This window comes from Struthio camelus, chromosome 11 (genome assembly GCF_040807025.1).
Source record: "Struthio camelus isolate bStrCam1 chromosome 11, bStrCam1.hap1, whole genome shotgun sequence".
NCBI lineage: Eukaryota > Metazoa > Chordata > Aves > Struthioniformes > Struthionidae > Struthio > Struthio camelus.
The window spans coordinates 28,686,253-28,710,217 of record NC_090952.1 but is presented as its reverse complement, the minus strand read 5'-3'; the positions used below and the strand labels follow the sequence as shown (position 1 = coordinate 28,710,217).

At 47.9% G+C, this 23,965-nt stretch overlaps 1 protein-coding gene across 10 annotated transcripts in view; it reads left to right on the top strand.

Annotated features, from left to right (window-relative positions):
- The window catches only part of STARD8 (StAR related lipid transfer domain containing 8), a 113,157-nt gene that overhangs the window by 22,377 nt on the left and 66,815 nt on the right, over positions 1-23,965 (top strand). For 2 of the 10 annotated variants that reach the window (XM_068956668.1, XM_009677319.2), the window contains one exon: positions 7,369-7,402. The exons of 1 other annotated variant lie outside the window; for it this stretch is intronic. In XM_068956668.1, coding sequence (XP_068812769.1) covers positions 7,369-7,402 — 34 coding nt within the window. Of the gene's footprint in view, positions 1-7,368; positions 7,403-16,268; positions 16,334-16,702; positions 17,095-17,705; positions 18,190-19,281; positions 19,455-23,965 lie in introns of those variants that run through there. 7 more of the 10 variants (XM_068956671.1, XM_068956672.1, XM_068956670.1 and 4 more) reach the window with 7 other exon arrangements.

Here is a 23,965-nt window from a genome sequence, read left to right as displayed (position 1 = left end):
CCTGTATATTAGTCACCTTATCCAAAGCGTCCTGAAGCCAGCAGCTCCTTTGGAGAACAGGGAGAGGTGCTGCTCGCTACTGAAAGCTGCTGGCACGTGGGCAGATACACCCGCACTTTGCAGCCTCACAGGCACACGGACACATTAAGGCTGTGTGTGGCTGCTCTAGGGGCATGGCCCCGAAATGAGTGTATGTGCCTAGATACACAGGGTTACACGTGGACGCACAACCAGCAGTTAAAATGCAGTTGTTGATGAGCTGTGTGTGTGCGCGTGCTGCTGGGATAAAGGAGATAGTTCTTGAATACCTGTCATAGGTCTGGTCTAGGCAGGATATGGCAGAGTGAAAGCTTGGGGTTCATCACCCCTCCTGTCTCCCCCCCCCCCAGTCCATTTCTAACCAATGGCAGTAACTATGATGAACGGTCCTATCTCCGCCTTTATCCTTGGCATGTGTTTCCTCCCTGCTTTTTGATGCATAGCAAACTACATCTGAGTTATTTTTGATAAGTAGAATAAATCTCTTCCCTCTTCTTAGTGTGAACATTCACAGTCAGAAACCTTTTCCTCTTTCCCATTCACTCTTGTGTCTTGCATTGGCTGCAGTTGCTGGCACCTTCTATAAGATCTTGACTGAACACGGTTTGTGAACAGAGCAGATATAAACATGCACATAAACCTGAATGGTATAAAAACTGTTATTCACAGGCGTCTGTGAACCTTTTAATGCTGTGAGCCCTGAGATGTTGTCTTGGAACAGGTGAAAAGGCAGTATGTGGTTCAGGCCATCCCACTGCAGAAAACGTGCAACAGCCTGGATTCTGCTATGGTTTGTTTACATGGTGTAGTTTTCTGTAATTTTGTTTTCTCAAAAAGTTATGTTTGCAGAACTGAAGTACGTTTAGAGGCTTAGGTCCTTCGTGAAAGAACACTCAGGGCCAAATTCTGATTTTGCTTACATTTGTGTCAATCTGGAATAACAGAATGGCTACAAATAGAATGACAATGGAACAATTGAGACCGGAGGCCCTGAGTTTTTAATTTCCTGGAGCAGTAGTTCTTATGGCATCTGGTATTTTTTCGTTTCAGTTTAATTCCTCATCTGCCTTTTTAATAATGTGCAACTCTGTCTCTCTAGAACTGCCCCTATTTGTTGTTAGATTCATTGTATCACAGCATGTGATACAGTATAGTGGTAGGTGTGACTGATAGATATTGAAGGCATTGTCAGCATGGACTTCAAGAACTTCAAGTTGGAAAAATGTTAAAATCCCTTTCCAATTAATATTGTACGTGAGACTATCAAGCAAGTGGATGTGCTGTGGTGCAATGAATGTGGAATGTACACTATTCCCTATGGGTTTCAATGTAAAGCTTAAAATAGAATCTAAAAATGACATTTGTGAAATTCATTAATAATATTAATAGCTGTCTTGTCCCTGCTGTCTCTAGAGAGCTCTGCAAGTCCTTGTTAACCCTCCTCATTCCTGTGAGCTAAGTGTTACCGTGGTCATCTTACTCATGGAGAAACTAAGATACGGACTGGGGGCGTTTCATCCTTTCTTATAGAGCTTGGTTAACAACGGTACATGAGAAGGCTCCATCCTGTGCTGTGCTGGGCTCCCTTAGCGCCCAGTAACTTCAGCAGAATTGAAAGCAATCTGTGGACAGCTAACTTCACCCTACAACCTCTTACTTGATGAATGATCCCACTGAACAATTGGCAGCATGTGGCCACAGTTGCAGTTTTGTGTATTGACCACCTGAGTGGTGCTCGGTGGGCAGCTGGCTCACCCTGTGTTGCTCCTATTTATAACTTGGTGAATCTCAGATTCTCTTTCCCTAGGACACGTGTACATAGACAGAGCTTTCCTGATGTCCATGGCATGTCTACCCCTCCGTGCAAATATGAGTTTGCAGCTTCTCTGGACACTAAGCTAGTGTTAAGCCAAGTAGTGCTGCCACAAGGGAGCAGGAGAAAAGATATAATGGCCTAGATCTAGTCAACTGGATCGTCAAGAAGGTTGCCAGAGTGGCTTGTTCAGAAGTGCCAGTGAAGCTCCTAGGAGCTGAGGGGCTTCTGCCCCTGCTCAATGCACGGCCCAGCCAGACCTCCCCATTGCCGCTCCGCTGCCTGCCCTTGCTGCAGCTGCTTATCTGGCTCTGCTCCCCAGGCAGCACCCTCGCAGCATCTCCCCAACCCTGGCTTCATTCCCTGCCTCGCACCTCCCCCTTTTGAGAGTGTTTCCCTATGTGAACCCCTGGTTTTACTAATCAAGCAGATGTTTGTATTGGCCCCTTGTTTTGAAAATGCTTTTGCAGCATGCAATCAGCACTTTGCACGCTAAATGTAGGCAAAAGTCATTCACAGGATTTGGAGTAAAATTGTCCTACTGTTCCAAGATTCCTTTTCCCTACCTCCTTCTCCCCCTGGTCACTGAAAAGATTCATTGCTGGCCACCTTTGCAACATCACAGTGGGACCTGTGCAGAGGGAGACTCCAGGGAAATGGAGGCTCCAGAAAATATTTGAAATGAGATAGTTGGGGTTTTTGGTTCAAAAGGGATGGGCTTTTGCCCAGGGAGAACAAGCCCTGGAGAATAATGTTGAGATTCCCTTGCCTTATACCCCACAGCTTACTTGCTGTGGGCAAAGGAAATCTATTTAAATAGATGTAAACAAAGTAATGATTCCTTTGGAATAGCAGGTTCAGTAGTAAAAGATGGGAAGGAATGTTACCTAGAATGGAGTTTCCTTGATGTCCAGATGTGAGGTCCACACTGAGCTCCTCTGCTCAAAAATGATGTTTTTGCATGCTGCGCTTCCTTATTAGATCTGCCTGCAAGACTTCTGTTGAGTCTGGTGTAGCAAAACTCCTGTAAGAACATTACGAGCTCCCTGTTAGATATTACAGGTGCCTCATTCACAAATGCAGGACTTCTTTATGCTCTTTGCATATGTTTCTTTGCTGTTTCTAAACTTCCAGTTGCTCTGCTTGCAGCAACACAGGATATTCTGATGGAGACTTCATTTCTCTTTTCTTCTCTTCTTTCTGTTGGAAGCTCACAGTTCCCCATATTTCTACTTCCATCATTTCCACAAGTCAGACTTGATAGATCACAGGCTGGGGCCTACAAGTGTTGGCTGCTCCACATGGGAGTTGTCTAAGCTCTCCTAGAGATGGCATCCAGGTAAGCAGCCTGCACTGGCTCTGTGCTTAGACAGAGATGAGAGCTGCTTCCAAGACCAAAAGTGGCAGACAGTGCTGGGAACAGCTGTACTTTCCAGAAGCACAAAGGACAGAAGACACCATGCCTTTCATTATTTCTATCAACAAGCACTGATGGTCTCAGAGAGGGGCCGAGACACCTTAGTTTCTTCCCCCGCCCCATTTGTGTTGCTCAGCTACTTCCTGTGAAAAGCAGAAGAATCTCTTGAATAGGCAGAAATGTGCATGCAGGGTTCTGATAGCAGCATTAAAGCTCTCCAGTTTAAATGAGGTCAGTCTGTGCCCGGGTGGAAGATTTTGTGGAAAAAGAAGGCGGTAAGGTCAGGCTGCAAACGGAAGGAGAGAGGAAGCTTCCAAAAGTTACCTTAGGATAAGAGCATTTTTTTTATCCTTCTCTTGCTATGGCTTATTAGACTAGCAATACCTCATTGCATACCAGACCTTGCTGCATCTCCAGGGCTATCTAACTGATTTGCTAGATGTAAGGATGATGTTTGCAGAGCTTTGCAGTAACTGACATGGTAGAGGTCCCAGTGATAATCTAACTGTCCAAACATTTTCAACTCTGATACTCTCCAGTTCCTAATGTGCTACTACAGCAATGGTCAGGCTTCTGCACAGGCTTTTCCTGGAGGCTCTGGACTGCACAGAGATGAGCAAGCAACAGCCAGCAGTTTCCTGGCATTTCTCACCAGTGGGAAAAAGAATCAGAAATGCCAAACAAGGCTGAGGACCCTGGTAACCTTCCTGCAACCACACACGCTCTGTGGAATTCCAGCGATAACCCCAGGCTCCCGGACCACCCTCTGCTGGGCGCCTTTCTGAGGCTAGGAGCTTCTGCGAGGAACACAGCAGCAGTGACATGGTTAAGCACATCTTCCTGTGTGTTATCCCCAAGCCCCAGTGCCCCAGACAGGAAGAAGGGTCCCGGCTGGCTTGTGGGAAAATCAGGCTCACCAGAACACTACATTCCTGAAATTATCCCCAAGGCCCTGGGAGCACATCTGGCCTGATTCGGCCTGGGCCTCCTAACGCGCGGGAGTAGGGAGGTTCATCTGAGCCTATGAAGGGTGCTAAAGGAAGGATCACTGAGCTTGGCTGGGCGCCTCAATACCTGAGGTAGGGGCAGTGCCAGGAACCCCTCCTGCTCGCACAGCTCTGCTGGCAGTTCCATGCAGATCGCTTCATTTCTTCTGTGCTGACAGGGATCTGCTGTCTGTGTTCTTGCAGAAATCTAGGCTCAAGACAAGGGCAGATCCTGTGTGTGCTGTGCTAGTGCTAGGGATGCTGGTGCAGCTCCCTGGGATGGGTGAAGGCAGCGTTCAGGTCTCTTCCTCACCCGGGGGCTGCTGAGGTGAGGAAATGAAATGCAAGTAGGGCCTGTCCAGGAGCTGAGCCCAGGGAGGGACGCCAGCCTGCTTTTAGCTTTTCTTCTTTCTTTTCTTTTCTTTATCGTTGGCTTTCCGTGCCTGCAGAGGCCATAGTAGTCTCACTTCCAGAGCCTGCTAATGTGATCAGAACGTGGGTATCTCTTTTACTCTCACTTGCACAGCCGCAAAGGTAACAAGATGTGGCTGGGGGAGAACTAGAGCCCTAACGTTTCCTCAGTGACCGTGAGGGTCTGCGTGCGCCAAGGAGTCTTCCTGATGTCTTCTGAAGCCAGTTCAAGCTCGCGTGTAGAGATGCACTGAACTGGGTTCAAGGCTAGGTAGGGTGTCAGGTGGTTCAGAGGCTCATGGGGGAGAAGGACTAATCCCTGCCAGTCCTGGTCAGAGCAGCGGAAAAGAGGAGCGCACAAAGTCCTTCCTTCCCTTCCCTGCTCTTCCCCATCTGTTGGATTGTGCTGCAGAGGCCTTATCCTGTGTTGGTGACCTTGCTCTGGAAAGAGTTGGGGGTGTCATTTTCCGCTTTATTCTGTGTTGAGTTTGGCTGGACAATCCTGGAGGCTGTTGGCCTCTGCTTGTCCTCAGATGAAAAGTCTTAATGAGGAAAGAGCTAACACTGAGTCCTGAGCATCAAGGACCATCTCTTAGGGCCAAAGTGGAGCTCAAACTCCACAGGTTGTTCATTCCTTGTCCGCTCTGCTATGTCTCCCAAGGAGAAAAGGTGTTACTGGAATGAGCTGTTTTTTCTCATCCGGTGCACAAATAATCGCAGACGGATGGGCTGAGACCAAGCAAACTTTTTTTTCCATAGACTGTTAAAGAACCATCAGGTTACAATGCCTTTTTCCTTCATTGTGGAAATAGGAGGGCAAGTGGAGAAATGGTGTAAAAGTGGTGAGCTTAGATATGGGAGAAAGAAGAAGGAACTCTACTAGCTTGCTTTCAGGGCTTTGGAGACATGGGAGCTAGGGGATGGCTGAGCTGCAAGTCTCTGTTGAAATTCCGTTGTGGTGACTTAAAGGGAAAAGGGCTCCTTCAGTAGTTTACTCCAAGGCAGTGTGCAAATATCCTGGGATCTCTCTTCCTTCTGCTCCAGCTGTTTCTCATGCCATTAACAGAGCCCTTTTTCAGAGGAACTGCTGCCACTCCTCCTATGTGGGATGACAGTCCCTTCTCACTTTATTCTGCTTCTGGAGAAAATACCTAAACCAGCTGATTCCTAAAACAGATGCTCACTCAAGCCATCGTAGCTGAGGCTGGCATTCTTCCTAACCTTGTCTTGGAAAACTAATTGTGCTTTGTGGAATATGATGATATTTTTCACCTAAAGCACTTATGATTTATATGGAACTTGGCATAACACTCCCTGCAGTGGGGATGCTGGCATGTCTTACAAGCCCTGCTTTCTAGCACGCGGATTCTCAGATATCTTGACCTGAGTGACTTTTACTACTGCTGGTTTCCTCCTATCCACAGAGGCTAAGCCTTCTGGTTGCGTCCTATGCTGAGCTTGGTGTAGCTTGGTAGTGCCCCAGCAGAGGAGGTGAGAGGTGGAGCAGAGCCCGTGCCCTCCCTTGCTGTGGTTCTGCTGGCCTCGCCGGTGTGTCCGGAGAGGCTCTGCAGGAGTTGGCCGCCATGCAGGGAAGGGCAGTAGTCTGGAGAACATGGAGGCGCATGAAGAAGCGAAGATATCTGTGTTGGGGTCTGGCTGCAAGAAGGCTGAGAATCGTTTCTTTCATGTGCTACCCTTGCTCACCTCCTGTCGTGCTGTGAATGCTCATCCCACAGGCTTCCTTCTGGAGAAAGATGCTAGAGCAGCCTGCTCTCTCTCAGGGTGGAGCAGGCAGCTGTGAGCAGCTGATGGGCACTTTTGTGAGGAGCCACAGCCTCAGCTGGCAAGAGAAGGGACTGTGGGACAATAGCTACTGACAGCCGAACGGGCCTGGCCTGCAAGAATGTGCCTTCAGCGCTGCCCACTCGGGCCTCTGGGCACCAAAATTGCAGGGGAGGAGGGGGAGAGAGAGAAATGACCCAGCAGTTTTCCTGTGGCAGAGCTGTATTTCCAAAGGCCTGGAAGAGGGTTGCCAAAGGAGCTGCAGCTGAGACCATCAGGCTCCGTGAGCAGGATGGCTCACAGGTGGCACCCAGTGGCCAGGGAGGCACAGAACAGGTCACGGCTGTCTTAAAGTTCAGAGCAGTAAACCACGTCCTTCCTACATTCATTTTTGATCCCTTGCTGCTGATCTGACAGTTCGTTTCTGCCTGCCTGCCTTCCTATTTAAGAAATATTACCGTGTCTTCTCAAGATTTCACAGCATGGAGGGGAAGTGGTCCCTAGCTCCAAGGTCCTGTATCTCTGTCTTCTGAATTTCCATTTGTGGTGGCTTTGCCCGTGGCCCATGCCCGTGGCCATCGTTGTGCTCTGAATGGAACATGGCTCACGCGATTGTTCTCCTCCTTCACACGCTGCTTTGTCTTGGCTACACTAAGATTTTTGCGGGCGTTTGTTGCCCTCTCTAGCAGAAGCCAGATAAGGAAACCCTCTGGTACTTCCTCTGGGATCGTGCCAGGGCCTTGTGTCCCCTGTCTGTCCTCTCAGCTCCCCAATTCCCCTCAGACCTGACCTGTGGACCCAGCTGCTGAATGCTGTGGACTGGACTTGAATGCGAGAGGAATACAAGTTTTAGGAGTCCACATATGTGAAAATAAAAAGATAATAAAGTGATTTCTGTTCTTTTTTCTTTCTTTTTACAGTGTTTCACATTGCTAGAAGATAAACAAGATGCAGGTAAGCGGAGACAATCTTTTCTTGAGCAGGAATGCACTCCTTGTGTTTTGGGCAGGGGCTATGCGCAGAAAATAGGGACCATTGTCTTGCTGCTGAATCTCTGGTTTCTTCTGTCTCCACTATTAATTCCCCCAAACTATTATTTTTCAAGGGAGCAGAAAAGGCAACTAGCTTTGAGGTAGTGTCATGCTGGGTACCCACCAACCATTAGACAGTGCACTAGGGAACCTACCCTAAGGCCCCTTTCTCTTTCCGCTTACCCCAAGATGTGCCCACCTCCTGCTTTGCCCCTTTCCCTCCGTTCTCCACCTTAGCTAGAAGTGTGATTTGCCCATAAAGTGGCAATATTCATCAGCTAATGGAGTGAAATCCTTGTCTGTGTGTGTGTAAAGTCCTGCAGAGATGAGTTAAGTCCTCCTTCCCTTCGTATTTGCAATGCAGTAACTGCACTGATACAGTGAGCAGTTTAAACAGGCTAGCTCAGCCTTGACAGCACGTCTGCTCCTTTCTGTTTCCTTTTCAGTTCCTCCTTTCTTTATTATGAACAGCTTCTTGCTCCACAGATAAGCTCATTAGGAGCTCCAGAGTGTTGAAATCACTGTGTCTTATGAAGGACAATCTCTCCCAGTTTGGAGCCCTCTCTGCTTTACAGTTAAGAAGATCTCACTAGTAACAAACCACCGGCACAACCAAATTGCATTAGCAGCTTTCCTGATGATTTGCAGCTATTATGTGTGTATGTCTGCAGGCTTCTTCTGTCCTAATCATCCGTCTGCAAAGACGAGAAGAGATTGGGGGTAGGAGCCACCCTACAGCAGGGAACTCGCAAGGAGCGGGGGTGAGGAACGAGCTCTCTTCTCCTTGTGTCTGGCGATGCCGAAGGCCTGAGGAGCCCGCTTTTTGGGAGAAGGTGGTGTGCAGTCTGTGGGGCCCGGGACAAGAGATCAAGGGGGAACAAGGTGTGTGGCTCATAGATTGGGGAGAGGTAGGTGCTTGTTTTAAGCAAAATGCGGGACCCTGCTTTGAAACTTATTTGAAACCAGAGGGCTAGCCTGGGTGTGAATTATTGCTTCTCTATCAGGTGTGAAGCACACTTTGTGCGCTGAGGTGGCTGCAACCTCAGAAAAAGCCCTGTTGTCAGGAACCAGCCAAGAGATGTGCATTGTTTTGTGTTTCCCACCATTATTTCTCCTTCCTCAGGCTTGAAAAAATACCCCTCTTCATGATGTAAGGTAGTTTGGTTACAACCACCTTGCTGAAACTGGAGGCTGAAATTCTCTGTGCGTGGAGAGAGGGAAACAAAGGCAAAAACTGTGCGTTAGGCAGGGTTTTGGAGTCCTTACTAGTGCTTCTGCTTCTCATCCCAGACAGTATGCTGCAATGGGGGTGAATGCTGGATCTGTGTGGTAGGGGCCCATGTAGTTGTAGGCCTAGCTTCTTGGCCAAGTGGTCCTGGATTTTATAATCTCATTAGCTGGTCTAATAGAAGTTCCTTGCTTAGAGATGACTCTGAGTAAGCTCAGCCTGGTCCCATGGTCAGCTTATGGGAGTTAGCTTTTGGCAGGTCTGGAAATAGAAGAATCCTGCCTGGGTCACTCTGAAGACACCTTGCCTCCTCCTTTGTGCAGAGGTCAAGACAGTTCCCTTTAGATGATTATCAGCAGTGAGCAGCAGAAAAGGAAAGGGTGAAGCAGCGCACCCTATACTGCTGACTGGAGTCTCCTTCAGTGTGAAACAGGAAACATGTTACTGCATGGAGCTCATGGGATGTGCCTGGGGATCTCCAAGGTAGTTTTCCTAACTAGAGGGCAATGACCTTGCCTGTTGTTTTTCATCCACTTGAGGATAAGGTTTAGCTCTGAGCCCTGGCTGGTGCAAGAGCCCAAGAGTGCAGGAAAGCTCTTGGCAACAAAAGATGCTTTGTGAATGGAGCTCCAGAGGTAATCCTGGGTGGTCTCTCTTGCCCTTTCACAGGGGAGATTAACAACATAAATATCAAGAGGTTGTTGAAGAGGGTTAAAGAACTCTGTGTAAGGGAAGGGACAGGGAAGATTCAAAAATCACATCCATGGCTAAGAGTTAGGGAGGAAGATTTTTTTTTTCCCCCCCTTTGATTAAAACTGCCTGTAAAAATCCAAGGCTGTCCTGGTAAAGATTCAGTTAAGTACTGCCTTGAATTTCATAATAATCCCAACCCACACCTTCCTTGCCATATCTCCACATTCCAGCCTGAGGAGCTCCACGTTGTGGCAGGGAGCTGTCTGCTTGGGGGATGATAGTCCAGGAGAGCCTAACATTTCTGATCAGGTCTGAACATAGGAGGAACAGGAGCCCTTGTGTACATGAGCAGCTGTTCAGTTTTACACCAAAGTATTTGTTGCATACAATTTTATGGTTAACTGGAGCCATAGTGGGCTATTCAGTATCACTGCAATATACAGCAATATAGTGCCTTGCCACACAAAGCAAGATAGAATGTGATTTAAGCTACCCTGTTTTACTGTGAATTACTCTGAACTTGGAGCAAGCACGCAGTTAGTTAATGTGTCTCAGCTGGGGTTTTTAAGTTCTAAAAAACATGCTGATGCAGTTGCTTGCTGTCATCTTAGATGACCATCCTTGGCAGGTGCTCTGACAAATGTGGGTTGCTTAAGGAAACATTAAAATGGTGGTCTTGAGAGACATCGTTCCCTCCCCTGAAAAGTTTTTAATCTCTTTAGGGTGGGAGCCAAGAGGACCTTGGCTCTTGGGACAACTGCATGAGGCAAGGTTGAGTTTTTCTGTGTTTATGCCTGGTAACTGGGACTGTAACTGTTGGGAACTTGCTTTTCCATCATTTTTGGTGCATGTCCTTAATTTTCTCCTGCAGTAGCACTCCTCTCCCGTCATACATGGCAAACTGCCTGAGCCATTTCCGGCTACACAGTAGAAACAGTTACCAGGTTCACTGTCGGCCTGTGAACATCCAGGATCTGAGATCAGCAGGTTGTGCTGCCATGAACCCTTGACTGAACTCTGGCTGTATGAAATTGCTGTTGCTTTCCATTGTCATTATGGGTATGACGTGATCAGAAGCCTCAGCAGTAATGATGGAAGACAACTGAGCTTTCATCTGCTTTCTTAGAGGTAACGTCTCTACAGGAACAAACGGGGATTCAGTCTTCTCTGAATCATGCTGCTAAATGCTATAAATCACTGATGATTGTGGTGGTAGTCTATTGAAACTGAAGAAGCTGCACATGCTTGTTACAGTATTCATCACTGTTAACCTGTCTAGATAGGCAGAGTTGTTAATCTCTCCCCTACACAATTTGAATTAAAAACACCCTAACTCCTTGATTTTTAAGATCAAAACAGCCAAAACTATTCAGTGTATTACCTGGACAGAGGGAATTTCCATTGACTTTAAAATAAGCCCTCCCTTCTTCTGATATTAGCCATTAAGCCCATTGGCTCTGCTGCCCCATCTCATCTCGTTCCCCACAGACAGGCTACGTTTCTTTTGCCAGATTCCCATCTTGCAGGATAACCCTGTGCTGTTTCTCAGGTGCAAAACACCATGACCACTCCTTGGCACCAAGCTCATCCTTTTGGACAGATCCCATTCAAGGCCTGCATTTTCATAGATTTCCTAACCCTCCACTTCCTTTCTGACTAACTAAACTTTCCATGTATTGTTCTGGACAAAGCAAAAAGGAAAGACTTGCTCACAAGCCATGCTCGCTAGAATCGCGTCCTCCAAAGAAATTCCTGTCAATAGGAGCATCAAACCTCTCCAAAAGTAGGCTCTGAAGCATTCTCTGTAAATGTCATTAAAGAGTGGCCGCAGTGTAACTTACTGAGTTGATGGCTTACTTGAATGCCTTAAAAAACTGTATCGGGCAATGCAGATACTATGATATTTCAGAAATGGACTTCTACTGGACATTGTGAAATAATAGGGAAAACAAGCCGTTGGATTGCTGGATTGCTGGATTGAGAACTGGCTGGATGGCCGAGCTCAGAGGGTTGTGGTCAGTGGTGCAGAGTCTAGTTGGAGGCCTGTAGCTAGCGGTGTCCCCCAGGGGTCAGTGCTGGGTCCAGTCTTGTTCAATGTATTCCTCGATGACCTGGAGGAAGGGACAGAGTGCACCCTCAGCAAGTTTGCTGATGATACTAAACTGGGGGGAGTGGCTGACCCACCAGAAGGCTGTGCTGCCTTTCAGAGGGACCTGGACAGGCTGGAGAGCTGGGCAGAGAAGAACCTCATGAAATTCAACAAAGGCAAGTGCAGGGTCCTGCACCTAGGGAGAAATAATCCCATGCACCAGTACAGGCTGGGGGTTGACCTGCTGGAAAGTAGCTCTGCAGAGAAGGACCTGGGAGTGTTGGTGGACAACAAGTTAACCGTGAGCCAGCAATGTGCCCTTGTGGCCAAGAAGGCCAATGGTATCCTGGGGTGCATTAGGCAGAGTGTTGCCAGCAGGTCGAGGGAGGTGATCCTGCCCCTCTCCTCAGCCCTGGGGAGGCCTCACCTGGAGTGCTGTGTCCAGTTCTGGGCTCCCCAGTACAAGAGAGACATGGAACTCCTGGACAGAGTCCATCGGAGGGCTACAAAAACGATGAGGGGACTGGAGCATCTCTCCTCTGAAGAAAGGCTGCGAGAGCTGGGCCTGTTCAGCCTGGAGAAGAGAAGACTGAGAGGGCGATCTGATCAATGTGTCCAAGTATCTGAAGGGAGGGTGTCAAGAGGATGGGGCCAGTCTCTTCTCCGTGGTGCCCAGTGACAGGACGAGGCAACGGGCAGAAACTGAACCACAGGAAGTTCCATCTGAGCCTGAGGAAAAACTTCTTGACTGTGAGGGTGACAGAGCACTGGAACAGGTTGCCCAGAGAGGTAGTGGAGTCTCCTTCCCTGGAGATATTCAAAACCTGCCTGGATGCGATCCTGGGCAATATGCTCTAGAGGACCCTGCTCGAGCAGGGGGGTTGGACTAGATGATCTCCAGAGGTCCCTGCCAACCTTGGCCATTCTGTGATACTCTGCTGAACTTTTGCCCCTTTATGAAATAAGGTTGTATTTACACAGCATCTGGATCTCCAAAAATAACCAGATACATTTATTTGTCATAGATATGTTGTCACAGTTGAATTATTCTTCTTTATTTACATGAGCTATTGAAATCCTCTTGAGTAGGTTCCATTGATTCATAGCTTTTTGGCTTGAGAAAAGGCTTTCTACTTTCCATGTGATGAGTGCGCTTGCCCCGCTGTAACACCGGAGCTGGCAGTGCTGTTTTGGCATGGTTTGCTGGTGTGACAGCTGTGGGTCAGCTGAGGTAGGAGGGCTGCACATCTCTCCTGCTTGCAGTTGCACCCAGTTCCTTGGTTCAAATCACCCCTGTGCCTTGCCACCAACAGTCAGGTTTGGGGAGGGATTGGTAGTTTGCCTTCTCATGTAACAGCACTATTAGTGTCATGTTTTGGGGGGGTGGAGATTGGGATCTAGTCTTCTGTCATTGCTTGAATAGGAAGGAATTGAGTTGAAAGAAAGCAGAAGACAAAAATTTGTCTTTCGGAGTGGCAGAATCGCAGAGCAGTAGCTAGGAACACACATGCTGTGACGGGACCATGCGTATGTTTGTGCGCAGACCACTGAATTTCCAAGAGTGTCACTGACCTCAAAGCTAGGGGAACAGTTTAACTGCAGCAAAAGCGCAAAGGAAGACACCAAAATAAACTCATGGCTTCAAGGAGAAGGGGGGTGTTTGATTTGGACACAGTGACCAGTTTCCACATGGACTTTTGAACTCTGAGGAATTGCTGGCTGTTACATGGTGGAAAATATGGTAATTAGTCTGGATTACAGTTGTGGTGGTAGGAAGTAGAAAACAGAACTGAATGTGATTATTAGTGGTTTTGATGTGACATGTGATGAAAGGGAGTTTTCATTTCTCCTTCCTCTTTTCTGCCTGCTCGTGGGGTCAGTCTTGGGCTCAGCTGGTGAATCACTCTGAAACGCTGGTCTCTATTAGAAAGTAACTTTCAAACCTCCCCGATGTCTCAGTTTGCCTTGAAGCGAGACCCGCTCAGGGAGGTAATTGGCATACGTATTGTTGTGAGACCTTTCTAGAAGAAGATGTTGACCTATGAATATTATCTGATTCACCAGTGAGACGAAGGCTCTGAGAATTTTTTGGGTTATTTTTCTTGAAGGAAAATCATTGTTTCTCAAATACTCTTCATTTTCCTTGCATTATAGCCTCTGTGTCCTTACTCTTGGGCCCTTTCTTATCACTGGGAATTGATCCTGTGACTGGATAGTGTGAAACGTTTTGTGATTACCATAGGAAAGTAAAAAGGTATTTCCTAAACCAGAACACTGAAAATCACCCTGCTAGGACAGCTTGAGAGAAAATAAATGATTTATGCTTCCTTTTCTCGGATTTTTCTTCGGGAGCTGGGAACAGTATCTCCTCAGACTTGAGCCACGATCTCCAGCATTTCCTTTTTGGCCTCCTGAGTGAACTCTTGAGGTTATTTTTGAACTGCTGAGCGCTTTTGCACATAGTTATCTGTACTGGTTTAATTTCCAGATGGTAAGATTGGTGGTAAAGCCTTTGTAGTTAGGCTACGGGGCACGGTCAAGGTTTGCAAACTCTGACGTTTCATGCTTGTCTGCTGTGGATCTACATAGTTTAAATAATACTGTTTTAATAAAATACAGTTTTCAGTGCTGTTCTAGGCACTGTCCATTTCTGCCTTGCTGCCTCCGTAATTCCAAATGGCTTTCCAGCTGCGGCTGTCTTTATGCTGCTGTTTCTCTGCAATAACCGCAGGCTTGTAAAGAGTTGGTTGCAGGAAAGGCAGCTCCCTTATCAATTCATGGAGGCATACATGTAATTACACTCTTGGTTAATTAATAGTAATCACCATGGCAATGACATAGGCATGCAAAGGACTTGTGTTAAATTCTTGACTTATAGTTGTTTTAAACATTTTTGGTTTGTTCTCATTTCGCCTTTTTGCTCTTTAGGCAAAAATGCATACACTACTGAATAAACCATTCCTTTTTTTTTTATTCACCCTCTTCTTTCCAAACTGAAGGGCAGTCGACTGAATTCACATGCCACAGTGACTAACTCCTGAGAAACACTCCTAAAGCATGAAACAAGAAAGACTACTTTAGAAGCAAATCAAACCCAACTTGGCCATACTTCAGTTTTTCCAATAAATGGTAATGGGGAAACTATTTGTCAGAGTCAAGAGGCACCTCCAGCCTATGAAATGAAGCCATTTTTGTCCTTGTTCCCCTTCTGCCTGTTAACATTTCTGTAACTCTAAAATCTAGTGACTGCTGCAGTAAATTATGAGTCCCATCCCCCACTTCAGTTCTTAAGTCCTTCTGGGGTTTAATTTCAGAGTCTGGAAGTTTTTCTGTTTCCTGTAGCTAACGAAATGCAGATTCCCCCCCCCCCCCCCCCTTAACAGCAGGATCCTATCAAGAATTGAGTGATTTTTCTTTGAAGGACAGAAAGGAAGAGTCACTATTAGGCTGTTGTTCTTTTCTTGTGTTGGCCAGACTGTAAAGCGTCTGGGAAATATGGAGAATGAGTAGGGAAAAGGCCTCTTTGACTGCAATGGAATGGCCACCTTGTGCTCAGTACACTGGGAACTCTTTCCATGGTAGAAAAGGAGGGATTGAGTCGGACTGGAAAAAAACTGCAGGCTAGAAAGTACATTTGTATGTACATCCTCTGAGGGGTTTGCATGAGACTGAAAGGATGGAGAGGGAAGTTTTGAGTGTGGTTACTTCCTTGAAATTAAAACAAGAAAATACACTGAAAATGGAAAGAAAGGTTTGGCTGTACAATGTTTTTCTTTGGTAAGAGTTTTAAAAGTATTGTGCATTAAAAATGCAAAAAAAAAAGGTAATGTTTCCTTTGTCTGTAATGGTCCATTTGCACTTTCTGAGAGAACTCTGCTATAAATGAAGGAGGTACTGGGCATTTGTGGGTGCTTTGTAATACTATCATTCATGTGGTTTTCTTTTCAGAGCCCGGGGGGGGGTGTGTGTGTGAGATGTTTCCAGGCCAGTCTGATCATGTTAGTTCTTTCTCTTCCCAATGAAGAGAATCCCAATCCTGTCCCGAGCGTCCTCAGTGCTGTGGATACCAACTGGTGTCCTCTCTGGAGAAGAGGCAGTAAGTGGGAAGGCATTTCCAACTGTGTTGGACCATGCTGTTGCTGACTGCGGTTTTAGATGAAACGTGGAGTATGTGAGCTGCCATCACATTGAGCCTGTGCCAGGTGGCACAGCCTTCAGCCAGCCTTTTGGGAAACCTGGACTGATGCTTGATCTAGGCAGGAGAACGCCTTGCTATAGTCCATATATATATATATATATACAGAGAGAGAGAGAGAGAGTCCATATAGCCCTTCAGCCGTGCAGAGCTGTGCCAAAGGGGTGCTGAGGAATGCAAGTTCCGTCGCAGCGGAGGGAAAACGGCTCCAGTATAGGAACAGGAACAGGTTTGGGGGGCGGCGGGCACGAGGCTTGACCTGCCGCGCAGGAGGCGCCGCTCTGCGCAGCGGTAGTTTCCTCCGCTACAGACACTACGCTACAGACCCGACCCGACCCGCTGCCTCCCGGGGGGCATCGCGGCGCCGCCCCGGTCCCGGCCCCGGCCCCGGCCCCGGTCCCTGCGGCGGCAGGGGAGGAGCCGCCTCCGCTCGCCCTTTCCGCCGCGGGAGCGCAGCCGGCGCGGCCCATGGGCAGCTGCCGCCGCGCCGGGGCTGGGACCGGGGTCGGGGCCGGGGTCGGGGCCGGGGTCGGGGTCGGGGTGCAGCCGCCGCCGCCCGGCTCCGGCTCCGGCTCCGCGCGGGCCCTGGCGCTGCGGCTCCGCCGAGCGGCCGCTCCCTGCGGCTGGGGCCGGCGCCGCGGGCGAGCAGGTGAGTGCGGCCCCGTCCCGTCCCGTCCTGTCCCGTCCCGTCCCGGTCCCGTCCCCTCCCGTCCCCCTCCCGTCCCGGTCCCGTCCCCTCCCGTCCCGTCCCGTCCCGTCCCCTCCCCTCTCGTCCCGTCCCCTCCCGTCCCGGTCCCCTCCCGTCCCGTCTCCTCCCGTCCCGTCCCGTCCCCCTCCCGTCCCGGTCCCGTCCCGTCCCATCCCGGCCCGGCCCGGCCCGGCCGGCGGCAGGGCGCCCGGAGGCGCGCTCCTGGGCTCCGCGGCAGGAGCTCCGCCGTGTCCCCGCGCTGCCCCGCCAGGCGCAGGCGGGCAGGGCGAAGAAACGCGGTAGAAAATCCTCCGACACCCTCTGTGTGCCTGAAGCAGCGGTTTCTGGAGCTGCTGAATTCACTTGGAAACTGAGTTTTCTTTCCTTTTCAAAAAGCTCCGCACCGCTATAACTCTTCGATATTTCTTTTCCTGCTTTGTATCCAAAACAATTGAAAAGCGAGAGAGAGACCGTTTTCGCTGTCGTGTGCCTGAGAACACAGTTGGGGTGGTTGGTGGCAAACGATCAAACGTATGAGCGTTTGCTTCCGAGCAGCCGTCCCGCAGACTGGCGAAGCGAAGCGTTGCTGTAGCCTTAGGGCGGCAGGAGAGCCCGGGGCCGGGGCAGGCGCACGCACAGGGAGAGCTGGTCCCAGGCTCCAGGGGCCCAGCAGGAATTTGGAGAGGCCCGTGGAGTGGTTCAGCCATGCACAGGTCTGGAAGGTGATGCAAAGGACTGTTGAGCGCATGCAAAAGTAGTGGTTGATGTGCAACTTGAAAGTCCAGGGGAGGTACACAAGAGCGTACACTAGATAAAAGGTGGAGCTAAAAAAAGAGTCAGCATGGAGGTGAAATATAAAAGGCAGAGTGCAGCCTGCAGATGTGCTAAAAGGGGTCTGAGGTTTTGTTTCCCGTTTGATCTAACGTAGTCCAAGTTTGGCGACATCCTCGCCTGATGTATCTGCTTGCTGGTGTAATTGGGTCAGGCTGAGGGATGCTCCTGGTCCACCAAGAGGGACGGGTCATGTCTGCTGATATCTGTGATAAAACTGCAGTGCTGCTTAAGTTTAACGTGTTTATAATCACGTGTAAGGGACGCAGAAGGTAGAGCCTTGGGTTGTGCTGTTACTTTAATATTACAAATACTAACACTGCTTTACTTTCCAGCTCCAGCGTTGAGGCTGTTTTTCTGTGTGTTCAGATCCTAACACAGCAGCATAGGGATGTCTAAATGTTATGGCAAACCGAGCTCTCTCTTTTTGCTGCTGAAGGCATTGGAGGATAATTAAAATGCTGGGAACTTTGGAGGGTGGGTGGCTTGACTTTGGGGTGGGTGAGGAGCCAGAGGGGTCCCAAAGCAAAATGATGTCATGAGTCGATTATCACTCTTAAAACAGATCCCTCGGCCTGAGGGGCTGTCAGGAGAGAGGGTAGCCAAGAGCAGGGCGGTGGCCTCGTTTAATTGCCCTGGTTAGTTAAAAACTGTGGAAAAGATGCAGCTTGAGTCCAGGGACTGTGGCTTAGTGGCCACCCACTGGGCCACTCCCTATGAGGGTTTTATCTGTGTGAAGCTCTTAAAAGCACCGTCATTTGGCAGTGGCTCTTCATCCTGTGGAAAACAAGTCTCCTGTTTCTCTGTACCTACTGCTCCTTGTTGAATACTCTGGATCGTGTCAAACCTGTAAGTTTCCTTTGCGCACTTGGAAGCAGGCGTCTCTCCCGACCGCCTGCCATCCTCTGACACTCTAAACCCAGCTCTGGAACTCCCAAGGCAGGATTCAAAATGCTTGTGCCCGCCTGACACAAAGTGCTGACTTGGTAAGAGCTTACTCTTCTGGTTCAGGTTTGTTCAAGAGCAAGTTTACATGTTACTGTTACTTCATCAGGTGTACTGCGCTGTGCCTGAACAGATTTAACTTTATGTAAGATCAGCCATTATTGTGTTCCCACAGGTAGTGTAAAACAAGTACAGAGCTGGCATCAGCTCTGTCTGAGATGCTTTGGATAATTCAGTACAAATGAGATTGTGTGCCTGCATTTGATCTGACCAGATTTGTACTTCAGGCACGTCATACTAGTACTAATGACGTCAAAGCTGTGGTCTTGGCCTCTTGTGTAGGATAGACTGGTTATCTGGTATGGTATATCACTCAGCAACATTAACAAGAAATGAGGCATTTCTCCCCACCATCAAGGGCATTAAGAGTTTGTAACACGATGCTCTGTGGAACAGTTTAGACTTTTTGACATATAAAACTTCTTCATCTAAAAACTGCTTTTAAAATCCCTTCCCTTCCACCATCCCTCTAAGGAAATGAACACTGCACTTTTTATTACAAAAATTTGCATTATTTTGGTTTTGGATTTTTTTTAAATGATATTTTTATCAATCTTTTTTATTCAGACTTTAAAATGTTTTAAGAGTTCTTCTTCATTTGTAACTTCAATACTAAAACTGGGTTTGGGGAAATTACTCGTGATACAGCTTTTGAAGACGATTGTGATAACTGCATAGATAACAATCTTGGAAGCAATGTGAGATCTGCAAGAGAGGAACTGTTATAGTTTGGTTTTCGGTCAGCTCAAATGCTCGGTGAAGAGCATTCCTAGTACCTGCCCGGAGATTTCTGTTGGAGACACACGCCTCTCTTGCTTTTAAACGATCTCTTCAAGAATGGCCCAAAACATACTAGGCAGCTATAATTCTAGGCAGCTATAGTTTATTTCTGAGATTGGAAGGTCATCTTAGTTTGTCATGCATAGTGGCAGAGGGGAAAGGGGGTTTTCCAAAGAGTTAAGCTCTTAAATTTACTGAAGGAAAGTTCGTTGACACTTGATCAGGACGCTGGCGTAAAAGAACTTATATTTTGTCAAAAATGGACTTGATTTCAACTGTTTCTACTACCTTAGTTATCTCTGGGAGAAGCATATGAGGGCCATAAGAAGTGCTGAGCTTCCTGACAGCTCTGCGGAGCCCCGTGTGAGTCCAGGACCGCCTGGCCCGGCTCTGCTGAAGGCTCCTCTGGTGCCTGACCTGTCATCGCCTCGCCTGGCATTACCTCTTGCTCCACTGGCACCTCCGAGTGAGTTGTAGTGAGTTAGTGTCAATCCACCCGAGGGCTAAGAACAGGGAGGGGCAGAAGATTATTTTGGGATGGTCTGCAGAAGAGCTGAGAGCGTGGTGTGGAAATCCTCCTTGCTACAGAGTCTGCTACAGAGAAACTAGTTACTCCCAGGAGCCAGGCTTGACAGTAGGGTTTCCATGAGATTAATCAGCATCTTGTCTGTTTTGTGGCTGTTTCTTTCATTTATCTTGGTAAACCCTGTATTTGTTTCCTGACCCTAGACCAGAATGGAAAACCACTGTCTTAGACTTGCTAACTACCACCATTATCTCTGGAACAATAAACAATTCTCAGCTTCGCCCCCCTGTAGCAACCATCTAATTGCAAAACACAGTAACAGTTTCCTTTATCGGGCTGTTTTTTGCGTGCCTATTACAGTAGTGATGTGCGGACTGTGAGGAGCTAGTTCTTCACCATCCCCCTTCATGTTACTCTTTGCATACAGCTAGGGCCAGGCCCTGATAAAGGCAGCTGTAATCCCCCCTCCTCCTTAATAGGAAGAGGTTCATGCATGGGATGGATGGAGCAGAACCAGTTCGGGTGTGTGAGCCAGTTGCTGCTTCTCTGCTCACTAACTTGTTTACCTTCCAGGGGCTGGAGGCTTTTTGCTCTGGTTCAGCAGTGGCCACATAATCCGGATTCCTCAGATAAATTCCTGCTGTTTCTTTGAGATCTGTGGCTGCTGTTTTAATTGCCTAGAGCTCTGGGCCAGACACAGGACCCTTGTTACATAAAATCAACTCCTATGAATGATGCTGTTGTGTATATGTCTCTGAGTTTCTCTCTGTCTTTCTCGCCCTCCTCCCTTGGAAACTGGGGAATTCAGTGTTGACTAAATCCTGCCTGCTGTACTAGTGGAGCTGGCAATATTGACTCCATCTGTGATTTTGTATATGCCAGTTAACTTTTTGCCCTGATTTTTCCTCCCATAAAAAAAGATATTGAAGCTATCCGCCTTCTCTCAGCCAGAACCAGCTTTCTTACTTTATGCTAATGCTCCTGCTTCCTCTCTGTGTTTGCAGTGACTCACATGTTGGAGCTTCCTTGTTTCCCCTGAGAACCCGTTCAAAAATCCAAGACGCCTCAGTGTTAGGAAATGCCTCCCTTTCCTTTTGCTTGATCCATGACGCTGTTGTGTTTGAACTCCTCAAAAGAAAGATGCAGAGGAGTGCAGGATGGGACTGGGGCTATGATGGAGGAGGCAAAGGGAAAGCTCTCTGGCTAGCTGTGCTGCAGAGATCCTGAAGCGCGCAGAGAGAGAGAAGCAGGCAGCTTGTAACAGAAAGGCCGATTTTGCATTAATAGGCCCTTGAGCAGAATGCCTGATGCCAGATCAGTTTTTTGGCCACCTGTATGCATGAGTAACCTCCTATTAACCTTCATAGATGGTTACCTGCGTTTATCTGTGTGTTCTTCAAAAAACAAACACATCTGTGCTGCCATAGCAAAATTCCCAGCAGTGTGGCCACAGCAAGTAGACAGGGAATCACATGCAGCATTGCCACTGGTAGGTGTGACCAAGGATAGTCCTACTGTGTTGCATGCTCTTTATTGGGGTTTTACTGGGGACATGCAGAAGTCTGAGGGACTGCAGTAATAGCAGTTGACCTAGATGTTCTGTGTAGATGAAAGGCCAGTTTCAGCAATTCCCATAACCTACATTTATAGCAGTGAATAAACCAACGTCTTGACAAATGTTCTGCAATCAGGTGGCCAAATAAATAGGGCACCTTACGGTGAGAGGGAGAGAGAGTAACAAATGCAGCCTAGGTCCAACACTGACATGTTTTAAACCCAGATGAAGTTAGTGCATGTGAAAATATCACAGAGTTCTCCTGCTTTCCATCTGCAGTGGTGGAAAATTATGAAATATGGATAACACTTGCATTAGCTCATGAATAAATTTACCCCAGGACACCCACTTCTGGTTTATTCATTTCTACAATCATTTTTTATTTATACACCTGAATGAGAATTTTAACATTTTCCCTATTTATTTTGGTTGTAGAAAAAAGAGAACCAGATAATGACTATCTCAGGTCCGGTCAGGTTGTGTTTGCTGTGAACGCATGGGTTTTCTTTTCAGTGTGGGTGGTCAAATAGGGAGAAGATGCATTTCCCATGGATTCACAGTTTTTTAATGGTTTTGCTTGTTTTGACTTGTTTGTTGTTTCTATTTTGTGTGGACTATTGTGTATCTTGGCCAGGAGAGGGTGCCCTTTCATGGTCTGTTTGTGTGGTGGGAGCCATAAGGAAAATGGAGAATGCGGTTAAGTATGCAGGATGCAGCAGTGATCCTGTTTGCATGCTGATCCTGAAATGACTTGGAAGGAGGAATGCCGTCATCTGTAAAAGCTGCTGCAACCCAGCATCAGAGCTTTGTGCAAAAGGTTTGAATGGTTGTTAGAACGCAGGCCAAAGAGCTGCAAATCCTGTCTGTACTCCTCCTCGGCTCCTATGGACTTGCTGCTGGGCTTCAGCTAATGACTTCCCCTTCCCAGTTGATGTGGTTGACAGTAGTGGTCTTAATCCTAGAGGAAGTGGAAGCCTTGACTGCTGTTACTCTTTGAAAATGCTTTAAGATGCCTTGTGGAAGACATTATTCCACAGATTTTCACCAAACATCCGTTTCTCTCTCTAATCCTGTATGGGAGCATTTCAAAAGTCAGCTAGGAGAATGGCAGTAGCCTGATAGTGCTAACAGCTTATGCTGGTGCAGGGCACAGGAGGATCACTTTTTCATTACAAGAGACATTGCAGGGTGGAGACTCCTTAAATGCTTAAATGCAGATTGCTGCTTACCAGTAGCATACATGCCTGTAGCTTCCTCCTTGGTCTAACTCTGGGCAAGTTTGGCAGGTCTAAAATGACTTGATTGTGGAATGGTGGGGAGGGTTCTCTGAGGTCGTCTTTGCTTTCATAAGTTCCTATCAGCTGTTTCTGGATCTTCTGTTACTCTGAAGAATTTCCTCGGAGAGGAGAACGCCCCCTGGCCATCCTATTTCGGTAAGGATTAGCCATATGCATTGGTGTGACGTTCAGATCTGTACGTCCTCTTTCCCTGCAGTGGGGAGGAATGTTTGAATCACGTGGATCCTGATCCAAGGGACGAATGCCAGACTACTGAAGCCTTTTTCAGGGGACATCAAAATGCTAGAAATGTTATCTAAACCTCACAACCATGATGGAGGTGTTCAGTATGTCTCTCCTCACTTTGCAGAGAGGAGAGACTGAAAGTGAAGGCTGAGGACCCTGACTTCCATTGCTCTGTTCTCATTATTGAGTCAAAAAGGAAAGCAGCGTTTCATCACTCATCTTTTTATCCTGTGTCAGTATAATCTGTCCTTAAAATGAGACAACATCATTAGCTACTGATGCAGCCCAACCAATTTTCAGTGTCTGAAAACACTAGGTATGTTCTGATTATCCTGTTAGACCTAACCCAGAGGAGGGAAGTGTCTTGAGCGCTGGCAGGAGATGAGGCAGCACAGGCGGCAGAAGCTAGGCTGCAGTGTGGGCAGCATGAACTAGTTACCCTAAAGTGACTTGATCTCAGGTTTGTGGTTTGGGCTGGGCTGCGTGTACATGCTGCTGTCTGCAGGTAGATTCAGGATTCAACCAGGGTTTCACTGTATTTGAATGACCTCAGCAGCTTAGCTCGTTCAGCTGCTTAGCCCTATTCTCAGCCTGCCACAGCATCAAATGCATTAAGAATGAGAAGAGCTCTTCAAGGTCCCATTTAAGGTCTCCTGTAAGGACCAGGCCAAGCTTGTTTCTTCAAGCCTGTTAGTAGAAGTTTGCCCAGTTTAGATTTCAGTGTCCCAAGCACGAGGTTCCCACCCTCCCTGCTGGAAGGGAGACACAACTCTACAGGCTATTGACCCTTCCTGACATTTTTTCCTAGTATTCAGCCAGTCTAAAAGGGCCTTTGTTCGATTTTTCCTATCCCTTCTCAGTGACACCCTTTGGATCACCCTAAACAATCCCTCCCTCCTTGCTAACTAAGCCCTCCTGAATCCCAGTCAGTGTTTATTATTCAGCATCCTGCTCCCTCTCAGTCGTGTTCCCGGCTGCAGGCGCTCCCTGCGGTCCCAGGGCAGTCGCCCTGCTGGGCAGAACACCTCCAGCCTCCCACACCGGAGCCCCTGGCTCCTCTCTCTACCCTTGCTGGGAAAAGCAATGTGCTCACGAAGGGCAGTGTGGACATACACCCAACCCAGCAGCAGGCTGTCTTTTGGGCTTGATTGTTAAATCCTGGTGAGCTTTAACCAACTGGGGATTGAGCTTTGCTTTCCTTTCTTCCCCTGTTTTCTTGCTCCCTGTCCAACCCAGTGTTTCCAGCCCAAGTCCTCCTCTTCTTTGCAGTCTGTTCCCATTTCTGTGCTTGACAGCTTTTCCTTGCTCTGGACAGTGTGCCAGCCACAGATACCGTTAACCTCCTTGCTGGGAGCCCCCACCCCATGTGCGCA